The sequence below is a fragment of the Salvelinus fontinalis genome, chromosome 39, assembly GCF_029448725.1.
Source record: "Salvelinus fontinalis isolate EN_2023a chromosome 39, ASM2944872v1, whole genome shotgun sequence".
In the NCBI taxonomy this organism is placed as follows: domain Eukaryota; kingdom Metazoa; phylum Chordata; class Actinopteri; order Salmoniformes; family Salmonidae; genus Salvelinus; species Salvelinus fontinalis.
Window position 1 is genome coordinate 19,356,626 of NC_074703.1, and position 20,358 is coordinate 19,376,983.

At 40.7% G+C, this 20,358-nt stretch overlaps 1 protein-coding gene across 2 annotated transcripts; it reads left to right on the forward strand.

Annotated features, from left to right (window-relative positions):
* The first annotated feature begins 196 nt into the window (after positions 1-196).
* LOC129838212 (ATP-dependent DNA helicase Q1-like) lies at positions 197-20,353 on the forward strand. 2 transcript variants are annotated; one of them, XM_055904983.1, is made up of 15 exons: positions 197-304; positions 3,613-3,679; positions 4,297-4,494; positions 12,368-12,547; positions 13,424-13,530; positions 13,640-13,838; positions 14,134-14,300; positions 14,479-14,560; positions 14,674-14,940; positions 15,176-15,314; positions 15,420-15,511; positions 15,684-15,900; positions 16,262-16,391; positions 17,405-17,524; positions 19,149-19,238. In XM_055904983.1, the coding sequence occupies exons 2-14, from the start codon at positions 3,664-3,666 to the stop codon at positions 17,495-17,497; spliced, it is 1,887 nt and encodes a 628-aa protein (XP_055760958.1). In that variant the 5' UTR covers positions 197-304; positions 3,613-3,663; the 3' UTR covers positions 17,498-17,524; positions 19,149-19,238. The 2 variants fall into 2 exon arrangements, with proteins under 2 accessions (XP_055760958.1, XP_055760959.1); XM_055904984.1 differs by lacking the exon at positions 17,405-17,524 and having other exon boundaries at positions 19,149-20,353.
* Positions 20,354-20,358: the final 5 nt, after the last annotated feature.

A 20,358-nucleotide genomic window follows, 5' to 3' on the forward strand; every position in this document is an offset into this window, starting at 1 on the left:
TTTGATTTGATTTGTTTGAAAATATATTCCCTGCCTACATACACGTCAATTTTCCGGATGGAAAATGTTTTCAGGTTGTATTGTATTGTAAAATAAAGGTAAAATAAAAATACAACATTTATTCAGCATTGATTGCAGTTGGTTTGTTGAATGTACCCCATACCGCCGAGAAAGTGAAACAACAGCAATCTGATTGGTCTGCCCAACAAAATCACCCGCGCGAGCTGTCTAGCAACCGTCAAGAAAAAAGGGAGCGCAAATAATCAGTGCAAACTCGAGAAGTGAGGCGAGGAAATTTTTGATGGTGAGTTTTGCTTTGTTCTTTCAACATCCTCTTTCCCTCATTTTCCATAATTTCGTTCCACATGTTAGTATCATTAATGGCTAGCAAAATATGTAGCTGTCAAAAAGTTGAAGTAGAATTTGCTAGCTGGTCAGCTACAGGTTGGCTAACATTAACATTAGGCTGTTTGGTGGAGCAGGTTGTTATTCCCGATGGAGGCTGCATAACGTACTGCTAGGGTGGTTGATCATTGGCAATCTATTTATCTAACAATCATTGGCTAGCAATCTAATGTGGTGAAGAAAAAGTTAAGAAAAATGGTAAAGCCACATGGAGGAAGGGTGGGGGCTTTCCCGGTTCACACATGTCCGTTACTTTACACAATAAATGTTTACATTCCGGCCTGCTTGCCAAAAGCTCAAGGAAACAGCTTGTTCGTGTATGGATAGATTCAAAGTGTATTTTATGCATTCAGTTTATAATATATTCTTGGTTAATTAAGAAATAAATCCCGAGGGAGTGGTATGTGGCCAATATACCACCTAAGGGCTGTTCTTAATCACGACGTAACGCGGAGTGCTAGGACACAACCCTTAGCCGTGGTATATTGGCCATAAATCACAAACCCCCGAGGTGCCTTATTGCTATTATAAACTGGTTACAAATGTAATTAGAGCAGTACAGATAAATGTTTTGTCATACACATGGTATATGGTCTGATATACCACAGCTTTCAGCCAATCAGCATTCAGGGCTCGAACCACCCAGTTTATAATGCACATTATACCATGGCATTGTTGAATAGTTGTTTCTGATTGGCTTGAAGGGCATTCTAGAGCGTGCATTATTTCCCTTAAAATGGACAGTATAATTGCACTGTAGAATTAATTGCCAATAGTTCATTCTTTACATGTTTAATGTTTGAGCTGCTTTTGAAAGCAATAGTCTAATTGAAAACATTATTGGCATTGTTGAATATGATTTTCATAATGGCAAGCTAGTGGTTGGTTTGATTAGCTAAACTAGCAGTTCTACTCTGCTAGCATGTCGTGAAACACACCTTCCATCTCATTATTTTCCATAGAACGCATAGCTCCTCGTTGATTATCCCTTACATATCCAATGTTGAGGGTGAAAGATTGTGTAAGCAATGTTTTACCGGTACATGTTATTTACAGAGCTTTCAGAAAGTATGCACACCCCTTGACTTTTTCCACATTTTAATGTCTTACAAGGTGAGATTAAAATTGATTTTAATTGTAATTTTTTTTGTCAAAGTGGAAGAAAAATTCTAACATTTGTAAAAAATAAAAATAAATAAAGTATTCAACCCACTGAGTCAATACATATTAGACTCACCTTTGGCAGCGATTACAGATAAATCTTTCTGGGTAAGTCTCTAGAGCGTTGTACACCTGTATTGTACAATATTTCCACATGATTATTTTTAAAATATCTTCAAGTTCTGTCAAGTTGATTGTTGGCCATTGGTAGACAGCCATTTTCAATTCTTGCCATAGATTTTCAAGCCAATTTGTAAAAACTGACTAGGCCACTCAGGAACATTCAATGTCGTCTTAGTAAGCAACTCCAGTGTAGATTTGTCCTTGTGTTTGAGGTCAATGTTTTGCTGAAAGGTGAATGTTTCCCAGTGTCAGTTAGAAAGCAGGATTTTGCCTGTGCTTAGCTCTATTCCGTTAATTTTTTTATCTTAAACCCCCTAGTCCTTGCTGACGACAAGCATACCCATAACATTCAGCCACCACCGTGCTTGAAAATATGGAGAGTGCTCAGTGATGTGTTGTGTTGAATTTGCCCCAAACATAACACTTTGTATTCAGGACATAAAGTTCATTTCTTTGCCACATTTTATGCATAAGGCATTATTGTGCCTTATTGCAAACAGGATGGATGTTTTGGAATTTATTTATCTTCAGTGTTGTTGATCCATCCTCAGTTTTTTCCTATCAAAACCATTCAACTCTATTTTATATCTCAATTTCTTTTCTTCTCAAACTTCTGGGCGATTCTCGTAAAAAATATAAAATGTTTTCTCGAAATAAGCATTGTTGTACTATTAAAGGTCAAATACACTGCATTCCAAACAGTCAGGAATAATCTAATGAATTCAGGGCTTGTGAAATTATATCTAGACTAAATATAAGCCTTCCACAACCATAAAACCCACAAATAATTTCATTATTTTATAAAAATATTTTAATAACCTGCGTTATTATTTTTTTAAATAATCACTGATCTGGCTTTTTTTTTATGTCTATGAAAATGCCCTTTTTTGTTACAAATTTAACTAGTATCATGCACAATGCACATTCACTGATAATGACTAACTTCTTGTAGTAGGCATTAGGCACTAGACAATTAACACAGGTCTCATCAACAATATCTCAAGCCCACGTGCTAGTGATTAGCCAGCTAATCTTTAGACAACTTTGATCTAGTTGCTAGCTAACAAAGTTGAACAGTTTAATTGTTATGACCACACCCTTCTGTCTGTCTCCAACTGTTTGAAAAGCATGCCCACTTTGTTCAGATGTTGAAATCAAGTGGCCTACCTTATTTCTCAGAATAAGAACGAGTTGCCAAGTACTTATTTAATTGTGTTTTATTCTTATTGCACATTTATAAATCACACACTAGACAGCTAGTATAATAACAGCCCTTTGGCTAAAATGCTGCTAGCGTTAAGTGGTACCTCAAGGCCGCATGGACAAACTTGAGCATTCATTTTCCAGAAGCCATGTTCATTGACACTCTCGTTTTAGTAGTCTGCTCTGCGCGCAGTTTGAGTAGTTGAGACAACTTTTCTAACGATAAACTTTTTAACTTATCTATTACAGTAAAATAATGTCTCAATGTGTTTTGGTGTCCATATGACCGATTCTGCTGGACCAAACCTCAAATGCAAATAGTGAGTTGAAACCCCCTGTCAGAGAGGAAGATGTGATCTCTCAACTTTGTTGGAGTGAGCGGAAGGGGGAGGGGCTTGGTATGTGTGTAAATCATAGAGGAAGAGACGAAGCGAGAGGTTTCACTTTTGATTAAGTCTGTCCATAAATAAGGCCAATGTGCTTCTATGGGCTTATTTTGGATCTAAACTTGTCGCCTGCCTTCCCACCTTTGGGACAACGACTCCTATTGTTAGGGCAGAGGCCAGTGACACACAATCTCAGTTTAATCCATTTTACATTTTGGCTACCTGTAACCCGACAAAATCAGTAAAAAAAACAAGGGGTAGGAATTCTTTCTGAAGGCACTATATCTTGCAGGCTACATTGCATAACACTGCCATTTCCCCCCTCATTCAACAGAGTGATTAAAGTCTGCAAGGTGGTTGATTGTGTTGTAGATTTGCCTTGGAAATGGACAGTACCAAAGGTAAGTGAATGTGATCTCACATTTCTATTCCCCTTTCTTAAAAGTATGGTACCAAACCCATAGAGAAACATTGACTGTGAAATAGACTGATGTGTGTCTGACATCATTAGCGCCCTACCTGTGAAACACAGGTCGTTAGTGACTTGGAAGTGTCAGACCTGACAGTCTCCTCGTATAGGATTACATGCGATTGGTCCCAGAGGAAAGCTAACCAGGGCAGATTGTGCCAAACTTTGAAATGGATATCATAATAATTTATATTAGGCCCTGGCCAACATGTGTTTATCTACAAGGATTTAGCACAGCATTTAAAAGAGAAGAACTTTGGAGTGAGCTTGCTGTTTTCAATTTCTGATTCATGGTACTATTGTCTTTGTGCATATGTGTTCAATGCATATTCTAGATTATTTCTATGTAGGGCCTAGATACCGTAGAGAGCTTTGATTACAGGAAAAAGTAATTAAAAGATAAAATAGTTATTAACCTAATGTTCTCCTCCCTACCAGAGGGGCATGTGTGTTACATGAATGCTCCATCGTAAGTAGTAGATACCATAGAGCACGTTGAATACAGCAAATAATGATGGTTTTATTTTTTGTTAATATTCTCCTCCCCAGACGTGCAGGCAGAGCTGGACTCTGTGGAGGCCAAGCTGGAGGTGGTGGAGCTGCAGATAGCTGAGCTGCTGAAGAAGCAGGCTAGCCTGACCTCCAAGAAGAAACAGCTGCTCGGCAGGCTGGAAGAGCCATGTGACTCCACCCAGCCCTCTGGACCTGCAATGACCAAGCAGGAGCTGCTGCGCTATGAGAAGGATGGTACGGTAGAGGCTACAATGTATAGGATGTGGCACATATGTACAATATACCCGGAGTGTACAAAACATTAAGAACACCTTCCTAATATTGAGTTGCACTTCCCTTTGCCCGCAGAACAGCCTCAAATTGTCAGGGCATGGACTCTTCCATGCTTCCCACAGGCATGCTTCCCACATTTGTCAAGTTTTCATGATGTGCTTTGGGTGGTGGACATTTCTTGATACACACAGGAAACTGTTGAGTGTGAAAAACCCAGCAGCGTTGCAGTTCTTGACACACTCAAAACCGGTGCGCCTGGCATCTACTATCATACTCCGATCAGAGGCACTTAAATAGTTTGTCTTGCCCATTCAACCTCTGAATGGCGCACATACACAATCGATGTCTCAATTGTCTCAGGGCTTAAAAATCCTTCTTTAACCTGTCTCCTCCCCTTCATTTACTCTAATTTGAAGTGGATTAAATAATTGACCTCAATAAGGGATGATGGCTTTCACCTGTATTCACCTGGTCAGTCTATGTTAGGGATGCAAACTTCGGTCAATTTTGCTGCCATCTAACTGACCCTTATTAACCGGTCAACCAACGGCAAAAAATGTTTTGGTGACCAACTTAAAATACTATCAGAGATCTGATTATAATATAATACAATATAGGCAGGTGATAAGCATAGGTCCAAAATAAGCCCATAGAAATGCATTGAACATATTTTGGCGAGAGTGAAACCTCTCGCTTCGCCTCTTCCTCTTAGGTTGGAGTCATTAAACTCGTTTTTCAACCACTCCACAAATTTCTTGTTAACAAACTATAGTTTTGGCAAGTCGGTTAGGACATCTACTTTGTGCATGACAAGGAATTTTTCCAACAATTGTTTACAGACAGATTATTTCACTTATAATTCACTGTATCACAATTCCAATGGGTCAGAAGTGTACATACACTAAGTTGACTGTTCCTTTAAACAGCTTGGAAAATTCCAGAAAATGATGTCATGGCTTTAGAAGCTTCTGATAGGCTAATTGACATCATTTGAGTCAATTGGAGATGTACCTGTGGATGTATTTCAAGGCCTACCTTCAAACTCAGTGCCTCTGCTTGACATCATGGGGAAATCAAAAGAAATCAGCCAAGACCTCAGAAAAATAATTGTAGACTTCCACAAGTCTGATTCATCCTTGGGAGCAATTTCCAAACGCCTGAAGATACCACGTTCATCTGTACAAACAATAGTACGCAAGTATAAACACCATGGGACCACGCAGCCGCCATACCACTCAGGAAGGAGATGCCTTCTGTCTCTTAGAGATTAACATACTTTGGTGCGAAAAGTGCAAATCAATCCCACAACAACAGCAAAGGACCTTGTGAAGATGCTGGAGGAAACAATTACAAAAGTATCTATATCCACAGTAAAACCAGTCCTATATCAACATAACCTGAAAGGCCGCTCAGCAAGGAAGAAGCCACTGCTCCAAAACCGCCATAAAAAAGCCCGACTACGGTTTGCAACTGCACATGTGGACAAAGATCGTACTTTTTGGAGAAATGTCCTCTGGTCTGATGAAACAAAAATAGAAGTGTTTGGTCATAATGACCATCGTTATGTTTGGAGGAAAAAGGGGGAGGCTTGCAAGCCAAAGAACACCATCCCAACCATGAAACACGGGGGTGGCAGCATCATGTTGTGGGGGTGCTTTGCTGCAGGAGGGACTGGTGCTCTTCACAAAATAGATGTCATCATGAGGATGGACAATTATGTGGATATATTGAAGCAACATCTCAAGACATCAGCCAGGAAGTTAAAGCTTGGTCGCAAATGGGTCTTCCAAATGGACATTGACCCCAAGCATACTTCCAAGTTGTGGCAAAATGGCTTAAGGACAACAAAGTCAAGGTATTGGAGTGGCCATCACAAAGCCCTGACCTCAACCCTCTAGAAAATGTGTGTGCATAACTGAACAAGCATGTGCGAGCAAGGAGGCCTACAAACCCGACTCAGTTACACCAGCTCTGTCAGGAGGAATGGGCCAAAATTCACCCAACTTATTGTGGGAAGCTTGTGGAAGGCTACCCAAAGCGTTTTACCCAAGTGAAACAATTTAAAGGCAATGCTATCAAATACTAACTGAGTGTATGTAAACTTCTGACCCACTGGGAATGTGATGAAAGAAATAAAAGCTGAAATAAATCACTCTCTACTATTATTCTGACATTTCACATTCTTCAAATAAAGTGGTGAACCTAACTGACCTAGGACAGGGAATTTTTACAAGGATTAAATGTCAGGAATTGTGAAAAATTGAGTTTAAATGTATTTGGCTAAGGTGCATGTAAACTTCCGACTTCAACTGTACAAGGACCCAACATTGTTCATTACGAGCTTAATGGAAACATGCAACAATGGCAAGGCTATCGTCTTACAGTCAAAAGGCTATAACCTATTATTGAACATGCGACTCCTGTCATGAAACAGCTAATAAAGCATTTTACCCAAATGCATTTAGCGGGAAAACAAAGTTCTAAAGTGCGCACCTAATGCGAGCAGTGCCATATGTGACCTTTTCCTTTAGAAAGCGTCTAATAGCAACTACTATGATGGATTGCTAATATGTCTAGGATTGTGCCTTTGGCTTCTGGACAACGAAATAAAGTTAATATGAAAACCAATAGAACAGGAGAGAAATCCTGGTTAATGGCATGAGGAAGTCATTATAAAATAATTACCTCCACGTTTCTATGGATGGATATTTTTGCAAGGCTACTTTGATGTAAGGTAAGACACGCCTCATTATTTAAAGTAATTTAAAACGTTCAGGTTTCAAACAATTATACTGCCTCAAGCAAACATTACAAAGTGGTGTGTGACGCGCTGATAGTCAACGGTTGGCAGGCTATATATAGCCTATGCATCCAAATGGCGAATGGGAGGCGCGCTTTACGAGGTGAGAAAGAGAAATAAAAATAGCTCCTTTTTTAATCGTGGCCACCAAAATGTACACGCAATTTGTTGCGCAATGACTGGGCTTACAAAAGCAGGTTTCACTCCAGTAACCTACAGGCTTTTTGAGTAGCTATTCTTGCGTTGTCTGACAGGAGGTAGGCTATTCCGCTCTTCAAAATGTTGTGTATGTTGTGCGCGCGGGATAAATAAAATGCATGACGACTAATAAAAATACACATGCACATGCGCCAATTTAATTCCACAAAATACAATTATGCTAATTAACCTATAGACGGAGAAGCATGCTGGTCAAATGTATTTTCAGCTAACCGATTAACAGTTAACCTTAACAACCCTAGTCTATGTCATGGAAAGAGCAGGTGTTCCTAATGTTTTGTATAGTGTGTGTGTTCGTGTGTGTGTACAGTACCAGTGAAAAGTTGACACACCTACTCATTCCAGGGTTTTTCTTTATTTTTACTATTTTCTACATTGTAGAATAATAGTGAAGACATCACAACTATGAAATAACATATATGGAATCATGTAGTAACCACAAAAAGTGTTAAACAAATCAAATATTTTATATTTGAGATTCTTCAAAGTAGCCAGCCTTTGCCTTGATGACAGATTTTCACACACTTGGCATTCTCTCAACCAGCTTCATGAGGTAGTCACCTGGAATGCATTTCAATTAACAGGTGTGCCTTGTGGAATTTCCTTTCTTCTTAATGTGTTTGAGCCAATCAGTTGTGTTGTGACAAGGTAGGGGAGGTGAACAGAAGATATTTGGTAAAAGACCAAGTCCATATTATGTCAAGAACAGCTCAAATAAGCAAAGAGAAACAACAGTCCATCATTACTTTAAGATATGAAGGTCAGTCAATAAGGAACATTAAGAACTTTTAAAGTTTCTTCAAGTGCAGTCGCAAAGAACATCAAGCGCTAGGATAAAACTGGCTGAGGACTGCCATAGGAAAAGAAGACCCAGAGTTACCTCTGCTGCAGAGGATAAATTCAGTAGAGTTAACTGTACCTCAGATTGCAGCCCAAATAAATTCTTCACAGAGTTCAAATAACAGACACATCATCTGTTCAGAGGAGACTGCATGAATCAGGCCTTCATGGTCGATTTGCTGCAAAGAAACCACTACTAAAGGACACCATTAATAAGAAGACTTGCTTGGACCAAGAAACACGAGCAACGGACATTAGATCGGTGGAAATCTGTCCTTTGGTCTGATGAGTCCAAATTCTAGGTTTTTGGTTTCAACCGCCGTATCTTTGTGAGACGCAGAGTAGGTGAACGGATGATCTCTGCATGTGTGGTTCCCACTGTGAAGCCTGGAGGAGGAGGTGTGATGGGGCTTTACTGGTGACACTGATTTATTTAGAATTCAAGGCACACTTAACCAGCATGGCTACCACAGAATTCTGTAGCGATACGCCATCCCATCTGGTTTGCGCTTAGTGGGACTGTCATTTGTTTTTCAACAGGAAAATGACCCAAAACACACCTCCAGGCTGTGTAAGGGCTATTTGACCAAGAAGGAGAGTGGGGATGGAGTGCTGCATCAGATGACCTGGCCTCCACAATTACCCGACTTCAACCCAATTGAGATGGTTTGGGATGAGTTTGAACGCAGAGTGAAGGAAAAGCTGCCAACAAGTGCTCAGCATATGTGGGAACTCTTTCAAGACTATTGGAAAAGCGGTCCAGGTGAAGCTGTTTGAGAGAATGCCAATAGTGTGCAAAGCTGTCATCAAGGCAATTGGTGGCTACTTTGAAGAATTTCAAATATAAAATATATTTTGATTTGTTTAACACTTTTTTTGTTTTCTACAGTCGTGGCCAAAAGTTTTGAGGATGACAAATATTAATTTCCACAAAGTTTGCTGCTTCAGTGTCTTTAAATATTTTTGTCCGATGTTACACTGAAGTATAATGACAAGCATTTCATAAGTGTCAAAGGCTTTTATTGACAATTACATGAAGTTGGACAAGCTTTTTTCCAGATGCCCCAAACAATCGGAAAGGGGATTCATCAGAGAAAATGACTTTACCCCAGTCCTCAGCAGTCCAATCCCTGTACCTTTTGCAGAATATCAGTCTGTTCCTGATGTTTTTCCTGGAGAGAAGTGGCTTCTTTGCTGCCCTTCTTGACACCAGGCCATCCTCGAAAAGTCTTTGCCTCACTGTGCGTGCAGATGCACTCACACCTGCCTGCTGCCATTCCTGAGCAAGCTCTGTACTGGTGGTGCCCCGATCCCGCAGCTGAATCAACTTTAGGAGACGGTCCTGGCACTTACTGGACTTTCTTGGGCGCCCTTAAGCCTTCTTCACAAGAATTGAACCGCTCTCCTTGAAGTTCTTGATGATCCGATAAATGGTTGATTTAGGTGCAATCTTACTGGCAGCAATATCCTTGCCTGTGAAGCCATTTTTGTGCAAAGCAATGATGACGGCACGTGTTTCCTTGCAGGTAACAATGGCTGACAGAGGAAGAACAATTATTCCAAGCACCACCCTCCTTTTGAAGCTTCCAGTCTGTTATTCGAACTCAATCAGCATGACAGTGATCTCCAGCCTTGTCCTCGTGAACACTCACACCTGTGTTAACCTCTCTGGGATATTCGGGACGCTAGCGTCCCACCTCAACAACAGCCAGTGAAATTGCAGGGCGCCAAATTCAAAACAACAGAAATCCCATAATTAAAATTCCTCAAACAAACAAGTATTTTAGACCATTTTAAAGATAAACTTGTTGTAAATCCAGCCACAATGTCCCATTTCAAAAAGGCTTTACGACGAAAGCACACCAAATGATTATGTTAGGTCAGTACCTAGTCACAGAAAAACACAGCCATTTTTCCAGCCAAAGAGAGGAGTCACAAAAAGCAGAAATAGAGATAAAATTAATCACTAACCTTTGATGATCTTCATCAGATGACACTCATAGGACTTCTTGTTACACAATACATGTATGTTTTGTTCGTTAAAGTTCATATTTATATCCAAAAATCTCAGTTTACACATTATGTTCAGTAGTTCCAAAACATCCGGTGATTTTGCAGAGAGCCACATCAATTTACAGAAATACTCATAATAAACATTGCTAAAAGACACAAGTGTTATGCATGGAATTTTAGATCCACTTCTCCTTAATGCAACCGCTGTGTCAGATTTCAAAAAAGCTTTACCGAAAAAGCACACCATGCAATAATCTGAGTACAGCGCTCAGACAACAAAACAAGCCATACAGATATCCGCCATGTTGTGGAGTCAACAGAAGTCAGAAATAGCATTATAAATATTCACTTACCTTTTATGATCTTCATCAGAATGCACTCCCAGGAATCCCAGTTCCACAATAAATGTTTGATTTGTTCGATAAAGTCCATAATTTATGTCCAAATTCCTCCTTTTTGTTCGCGTGTTTAGTACACAAGGCGCGGGCAAGTTCACGAGGCGCGGGCAAGTCCAGGTGAAAGATAAGACGAAAAGTCATATTACAGTTCGTAGTAACATGTCAAACGAAGTATAGAATCAATCTTTAGGATGTTTTTAACATAAATCTTCAATAATGTTTCAACCCGGAGAATTCCTTTGTCTGTAGAAATGTGTTGGAACGCAGCTAACTCTCACGTGAGCGTGCATGATCAGCTCATGCCAGACTCCTGACTCAATCAGATCTTATTCCCTCATCCTTCACAGTAGAAGCATCAAACAAGGTTCTAAAGACTGTTCACATCTAGTGGAAGCCTTAGGAAGTGCAATATGACCCCATAGACACTGTATATTCAATAGGCAATGACTACAAAAAACTACAAACCTCAGATTTCCCACTTCCCGGTTGGATTTTTTCTCAGGTTTTTGCCTGCCATATGAATTCTGTTATACTCACAGACATCATTCAAACGGTTTTAGAAACCTCAGTGTTTTCTATCCAAATCTACTAATTATATGCATATTCTAGCTTTTAGGACTGAGTAGCAGGCAGTTTACTCTGGGCACCTTTTTATCCAAGCTACTCAATACTGCCCCCCCAGTCCCAAAGAAGTTAACGGGAGAATCACTGACATGTCAGCTGGTCCTTTTGTGGCAGGGCTGAAATGCAGTGGAATTTTTGAGAGGGGGGGGGGGGGATTCAGTTCATTTGCATGGCAAAGAGGATTAATTGAATTAATTGCAATTCATCTGATCACTCTTCATAACATTCTGGAGTACATGCAAATTGCCATCATATAACTTTTAAAATTAATATTTGTGTCATTCTCAAAACTTTTGGCCACGGCTGTACATGACTCCATATGTGTTATTTCATAGTTTTTATGTATTCACTATCATTCTACAATGTTTGTTAAATGAATTGAGAAGCACAACCACACTGCTGTGTGTGTAATATGTTCCAGACCTGGGTTCATATACTATTTCAAATATCTCAATTACTTTCACATTTCTAAGGAAGTACTCAGATTTTTATTTATTTGAAAAGACAAGTAGTTGAATATTGGTATGTATTTGCCAATGCTCATACACTGACTCAAATACACTCCCATACATTTAACCCAGGTATTTTGAAAAAAGTATTTGAAAATACTTTCAAATAGTACATAGGCTAATTTTAGGAAATTAAAATACATCCAATAGAAGTAGTTGATTCGGGCCACATTATTTGAAAATACTCAAATACATATTTTAAATAACTAATAATCGAATACACATGTATTTTAACTCTGCCTATCTTTTTGGATGTAAACATATCAGATATATCTTTCCAGGAGCTGAATTGCGCAGTTCAATTTAAAGCAAAAATAAATATGTAGATTGTGTCTAAAGTGCTATTTTATTAGGTGGTCTACAATCTTGAAGGCTGAATATATTGCTGTACTGTATTTTGACATGCTTGAATATTTTCTTTCCAAACCTAGATTTCTCGTGGTCAACAAAGCTGGAGCAGAATCTGAAGGACGTGTTCCAGCTCTCTAAGTTCCGTCCTCTCCAGCTGAAGGCCATCAACCTTAGTATGTCTGGTAAAGACCTCTTCCTAGTGATGCCGACTGGACGAGGGAAAAGCCTCTGCTATCAGCTACCTGCAGTCTGCTCTGAGGGTAAGGGGAGAACGCGCACACACACATACACAAAATGCATGCAAACATACATGCATTACACACACACACACACACACACACACACACACACACACACACACACACACACACACACACACACACACACACACACACGGTGCATATACTGAAAACACTAATGTTACAGTTCATTGAATAATTGTGTGTGCTGTGCAAACACGTACTGCAGACATGGCTCTAAATTAACATGTTTCATTGGTAGCTCTGGTGCTCCCAATTTAAGAAAGTAAGGAGCACCACATGAAATTTAGGAGCACCAGAAAATAAGTTAATTGTGATACAGCCTATATTGGACCTATATGAACTTGACTTACTTTTGAACCACATGTTATGCCTTAGAAACTAATATGTAACACTGTAAAGACATGAGTTTATTATAAAGGCTAAAATGTTAATACGAATACCTGTCATTGAAATTTCAAAGTATTTTGTGGAATATTAGGTTTCTACATTGTGTAAAAGCACTATTTTCCTATTGAGATGCATTACGTTTAAAATGATATACTATCTTTAAGAACGTCAGGTTTGTGATGACATGCAGGAGCTCGGTCATTCATTCTTTGCTCTCCTGAAAAAGCTGTCCATTTTTCTTTCTGTGCCCCCAAATGTTTGGATATACTGGTAAAGTTACCAGGATGTTATCTAGCTAGCCAATTAGGTAACATGACTGAACAAAGTTTCAAAAGGCGCACTGTGCTACAAAAATAAAACCTGGTCGCACAGCAAAATATTTGGTCACATATGTGACTAAATTAGTCGCACTTTAGAGCCCTGACCGCAGATGGTTGCAGCCATTACTAGCTGCAGTGTTTTTAACGTGTGTTTGTGTGCTGCCAGGTTTCACTCTGGTAGTAACTCCTCTAGTTTCTCTGATGGAGGATCAGCTCATGTACTTAAAGTCCATCGACGTTGAAGCCGTCTCTCTCAACGCATCCAGCAGTAAGGTAATGACCAACACAAACACTTTCTACATAGTGTTGATACTTTGCTGGTATTGATTAGGATTCTAGCTGTAGGATTCGTGTTTGATTTGACTTCTGCTACGCACCTCAGGAGCATGCTAAAATGGTCCTAGCTGAGATGACGGACACCAAAGCGCCTTTCAAGCTGCTGTATGTGACTCCGGAGAAGATCGCGAAGAGCAAGCTGCTGATGTCGAGGCTGGAGAAGGCCTACAATGCAGGCAGGCTTAGCCGTATTGCTGTGGACGAGGTGCACTGCTGCAGCCAGTGGGGACATGACTTCAGACCTGGTGAGAGACCATGCAACATTACTGTATATGGACTACTTACTTTTTATTAAGACTCCTTACTTTGTTTTGGAAGGTAAAGGGCTAGTCAAACAAATCACTCAAAGTAGAATTCTAATAACTCTGCTTTACGTTACAATAGCCAAACAAGGATATCACCATATAATTAAACAGAACACTTCAATGTATCTCTATGAATACCACTTAGAATGCATGCCCAATAGATTGCTTCATTCTAAGGTGTATGCTGTGAGCTTTGTGTCGGGCTGATAGCCAACTACCCTTCCTCTTCCGCCAGACTACAAGCTCCTGGGGATCCTGAAGAGGCAATTCCCAAAGGTGCCGTTGCTAGGGCTGACGGCCACGGCAACCAGCAGTGTTCTAAAGGACTGTCAGAAGATCCTGTGTGTCCCTGAGCCAATCACACTCACCGCCTCCTTCAACCGCACCAACCTCTACTACGAGGTGGGCGTCATGGCAACTATACACACCTGGCCGCCACCTGCTTGGCAAACACCTGTTGATGTTCTTTTGACCTTTAAAAATACACACACTTGTGTTACTAAAGGGAATGCTTGTTAGATTCCCGCTGTATCTCTGCACAGAAGTATTTGAGGATCTGTACTGTTTTTGTGTTTCTCAGGTACGCCTTAAAGACTCGAACAGTGATGATTCAATCAGTGACATCTCCACACTGATCAAGGAGCGATATAAGGACCAGTCAGGTACTTTGAAAGGAAAAACAAAGGATAGGTCAAAATTCAGTTTGTCCCATTTTTGAAACCATCAGCAGCTTATTATCCAGACTTTTGAGGTATTATGCTTCTGCTTTTGGCAGGGATAGTGTACGTGTTTTCCCAGAAGGATGCAGAGACGGTGTCAGCAGACCTACAGAAGAAAGGCCTCAATGCATCTCCATACCACGCTAACATGAGTCCAGAGGACAAGTCACAGGTTCATCGCAAATGGGCCACCAACAAGATCCAGGTGGTGGTAGCTACTGTGGCGTTCGGGATGGGGATCGACAAGGCTGATGTCAGATTTGTCATCCATCACACCATCAGCAAGTCCATAGAGAACTACTATCAGGAGAGCGGACGAGCAGGTAGACAACTCTTTTCTCCCCACTCAAAAATGTGATAATTTAGGAACAACACCTGATACCTTGACCTCAGAAAATGACAAATACTATTCTACATTTAAAATATTTTTTCCCCAATTGCGCTTCTACTTCGACCGCAGCAATGGGAGTAGCCAGTTTGTTTTTAAACTCTTTTCCTCTTAAAACTCTTCACTTATTTTCCCTTATCTTTACCGTGGTTCTCTCTCCGTTCCTCCAGGCAGAGACGATAAGCCGGCTGACTGCATTGTGTACTTTGGCTTCAACGACATCTTCAGGATCAGCACCATGGTTGTCATGGAGAACGTAGGCCAACAGAAGCTGCTGACCATGGTCGACTACTGTCAGAATGTAGACAGGTACTGAGCTGGACCAATAACAACACTCTCATTGACAATTTCAGTTGTTTAGATATCTGTGTGAGGATCAAGAGTACAGTACGTGAGTATCTCTATTGTGTTAAGGTGTCGGCGCTCAGTGATCGCTGTTCACTTTGATGAGGTTTGGAACGATGAAGGATGCAACGAGATGTGTGACGTCTGTCGCCATGGCAATGGTATGTATACAATATAGTGAACATACCACTTTTCAAATCCAACGTACATGGCGTACTAGGGCCGTAGGAGTAGATTTGGAATTGGGCATATGAGTTACACTCCCATCGAATGGAAAGATCTGCCATCATTTATGTTGTCTTCATTACCTAAGATGCCTATGTTTCCATCCAGACTACATCACAGTGGACATCACGCAGCATGCTAAAGATCTGGTCCAGATTGTGGAGCTGGCGGGCTCTCTGGATGAGAAACTGACCCCCCTGAAGGTGACCGAGGCGTGGATGGGGAAGGGTCCGGCCAAACGCAGGAAGATGATCCAGACCACCACCCTGTCTCGCCTGGAGGTGGAGGCCATCATCACAAGCCTACTGCTGCAGGGCTACCTCAGGTACTGACTGACTTCACTTGAAACCCTTTACCAGTTCAATATGCTTACTGCTGCAGGGATACCTCAGGTAGGCCTACGACCTAGGTTCAGCACACAATAGGAAACGTTCAGCACACAATAGGAAACGTTCAGCACACAATAGGAAAAACTTTTGCGACAAAAATTGTTTTGACTTCAGGCTGTACTTTTCTAAAGAACACATCCTTACATCAGGTACTGACTAAGGACAAATAAGGTTGTCAAAAGAGTGGCGTCTGGAGAGAATTGTGAGGTCACAATGGACTTGTACTAATGCACAGCTGGTTGCTTTTAGAATGTTGATCTTTGTTTGATCCCCTCTTTAACCCCCTCTTCTCCACAGTGAAGACTTCAGTTTCACTCCGTACACCACCTACTTCTACCTGAAGCTGGGTCGTAAGGCACCACTGCTGAAGAACCAGAGTCACTCCATCACCATGAAGATGAGGAGGACAGGCCTGGACGCCAACACGGTCAGTACTACACAGCAAATGGTACAGGAATCATTCAGACAGGAAGCCTTTTGGGTGCATCTCAAGAGACTGAAGTGGCCTCCATCTGCACGGAATCGATATGATAAATGACTACCCGGTAATAGCTTTTTTTGGTTGTCATTTTTTTCTAGTCAGTGCAGACTAAGGATAGGAAGCCACTTTTGTCTGAAAATACATACAGTACATCATGTCTCATCTTTTCTGCTTATCACATTTTGTCTATTTCTCCTTCTGCACTTCTGACTGAAATATTTCAGTGTAACGTGTAATTATTTCCCTGTACTCAACTTGTTTTCTCACTCTCAATCCCCATCTTCTCTCTGCCCTTTCAATCTGTTTAGTCTTCTCTGTATACCTCCTATTGTTTACTTGTTTACTTACCTGCAGGTAAGTGAACTACGTTGCCAGTTTCTTTTTCTTTCAGGCCAGCGGATGAAGGATCTAGATTTTTTTCCCAGCATTTTGATTGATTGAATAATACAATCACCAACAAAATCTGAGCGTTTTCCCTTTTATCAATGTTAATTATTATTTTAAAGATTGAGTAGAATCATTCTTACCACTGTCACCCTTGATTGTCATTAGCACACTTACTATAAACAAAACAGATCCCTAATCACTGTATTTGTAAATCACTGTAGTTCTAATGCTATAGGTTTTCTAAACAATGTAGTGTTGCGTAGTACCAGACAGGCGCCGATATCAGGGCTCCAAGTGTAGTACAACACCTGTGGTTTTGGGTGTTGCTGAGATCTAGGCCTACTTATTTAATCCATGTTGATATTTGCTAAAGGTGACCAAGGTGCCGGTAATGGCTGATCACAATCAATCCTAACACCTTGATATGGGAATGATTCATGTTTCTGGTTCTCCCATGTCAATTCTTAAACCCTTCTCTTACGTTATTACCCACACCTAGCTTAGGTGAATGAGTGACTGAATGTGTGTATGTGAGAGACAGATAGGTTAAAGCTGTTGTTGATGACCTACAGGTAAAAGTGTCCCAGGTAAAGACCAAAGGAAAGAGATCTGGTGACAATGCTGCAAACTCCCCTGTCACCAAGAAAGTCAAGAAAGACCTCTAGTGCCCCCCTGAAGAGACCAAAGAAAAAGTACAGTTCCCTGATTCTCTATTCAACCCACTGCATATATGGCATGACACTGTCTGGGCAACCATGTGTATGTCAATCAGGTTAAAGACAAATCTGTAACGTTGGGCCCTGAATGATATTCTTACAGAATGCATAATTATTCATAAAATAATAGAATATGCATGATGTCATACAGTACCGTTCAAAAGTTTGGACCTACCTACTTATTCCAGTTTTTTTTTTTTTTTTTTTTTTTTTTTTACATTGTAGAATAATAGTGAAGACATCAAAACTATGAAATACATATGGAATCATGTAGTAACCAAAAAAGTGCTAAACAAATATGAGATTCTTTAAAGTAGCCACCCTTTGCCTTGATGACAGCTTTGTACACTCTTGGCATTCTCTCAACCAGCTTCATGAGGTAGTCACCTGGAATGCATTTTAATTAACAGGTGTGCCTGTGGAATTTCTTTCCTTAATGACGGTCAGTCAATCTGGAAAATGTCAAGAACTTTGAAAGTTTTTTCAAGTGCAGTCGCAAAAACCATCAAGCGCTATTATGAAACTGGCTCTCATGAGGACTGCCACAAGAAAGACCCAGAGTTAGCTCTGCTGCAGAGGATAAGTTCAGTAGAGTTAACTGCACCTCAGATTGGAGCCCAAATAAATGATTCAGAGTTCAAGTAACAGACACATCTCCATATCAACTTTTCAGAGGAGATTGCGTAAATCAGGCCTTTGCTGCAAAGAAACCACTACTAAAGGACACCAATAAGAAGAAGACTTGCTTGGGCCAAGAAAAATGAGCAATGGACATTAGACCGGTGGAAATCTGTCCTTTTGGTCTGATGAGTCCACATTTTAGATTTTTGATTCCATCCGCCACGTCTTTGTGAGACGCAGAGTGGGTGAACGGATGATCTCTGCATGTGTGCTTCCCACGTGAAGCATGGAGGAGGTGTGATGGTGCTTTGCTGGTGACACCGTCAGTGACTTATTTAGAATTCAAGGCACACTTAACCAGCATGGCTACCACAGCATTCTGCAGCGATATGCCATCCCATCTGGGTTGCGCTTATTTGTTTTTCAACAGGACAATGACACAAAACACAGTCCAAGACTGTTGAAAAAGCATTCCTCATGAAGCTGGCTGAGAAAATGCCAAGAGTGTGCAAAGCTGTCATCAAGGCAAAGGGTGGCTACTTTGAAAAATCTCCAATATAATTTGATTTGTTTAACAATTTTTTGGTTACTACATGACTCCATATGTGATATTTTATAGTTTGACTTCACTATTAATGTAGAAAATGGTCAAAATAAAGAAAAACCCTTGAATGAGTAGGTGTGTCCAAACTTTTGACTGGTACTGTATTTCTGTAAACACTCATAACCATTGTTACAGCTTTCATGGTTTGTGTCCTAACTCAGTCCTGTGTGTATGTCCTGTCAATGTCTACAAACATGGCTGTAGATTCATTATGGAGCATGCTTTCACTAACTCGCGCCATGCCACACTAACATTGGGGTTCACTAACATGGTTCTGTATAACAACATGCCCAATCCCAAATCAACCATCTTCGATTTAGGATTGGTTCTTCAGTAAAGTCAGGGGTCACTGACACTTCCTGTTGTCTCCCATAGGAGGACCAATTAGCTGCTGGAGTTAAAGAGGTGGTGGTGACCTCCCAGTCTCCTCCTCCCGTTGCCCCCAACGACAGCAGCCCTCCCCCTCACAGACACAACAAACTGATCAAGATGGATAAAGAGCAGCAGAATCTGGCCAGGAAACAAGACAAGGACCATGACCAGACAGAATGTCAAACAGGGTACGACCAGAATGACACTGCTGCTGCCCAGCCCACTGCCATTGAAGTAGACGTAGAGATCAATATTATAGAGAAAGTTAATGACAGTGAATCCCCACTACCGCCATTAAAACTAAATCCAAAACCTAAATCAACAACCCCTCAAAAGAAGCGAAGGAAACCCTGTACTACTGCGGTCCCAGCGCCTTCAGAAGGTGCAGTGACAGACTCTGACCACCGGAGGCCAGCATTGGTCAACTCGCCCTCCCAGGTCTCCATCATCTCTGAGGCTGCAGTGGAGGAGCTCTGTGACCTGAGGAACTACTACAGCAAACAGCTGAGGCGGATTAACTACATTTCCCATGAGTACTTGAAGAATCAGGGGTGCTCAGACCCAGGGGTGCTGGCCTGTATCAGAGAGCCACTAAAGAGCCTGCGCCTCCCCCGTGGCTCAACCATCACCCGGACAGCACGCAACCTGTGGACCAGAGTCAGCTCCAGAAGGAAACCAAAGATGAACCTTGACCTTACATGGGACAGTTAACATTCAGATTTGGACAATACTGTATCTCTCTCTTTCACGTCTCACGTTGCCAGACCTAGAGCCCTGGGGGGCAGACGAGTCTACTTTTTTCTGTACCACTTGATGTTCTATTTTTCTGGATTGGCTTTGACAGAGAATATCCCCATCCAAGTTAGTTTGTAATATTGTACGGTTGGATCAATACCACTGTTAGCCTAAGATGAAGAGCTGTTTTTGTTGACATTTCAATATTTTACTTTGGATAAACTAACTCAGATGAACTGAAAGGTTTGTTGAACTGAAGAATGTTTTCACAATGTATTATGTCACTTTAAAAAAAAATATTCAAGTATACCCTTATCTAACAGCCACAATGTGCACGCTAGTGAATTTGATTCACCCTAATACATTTTATAATACTGCACTGCAGCTTTGGAATAAGAAGGTCTATTCACATTTGAGGAACACAGTATATATCTTTAGCTATCATTAATAAAAATCTGATTTTAAAATGTAAATGTTT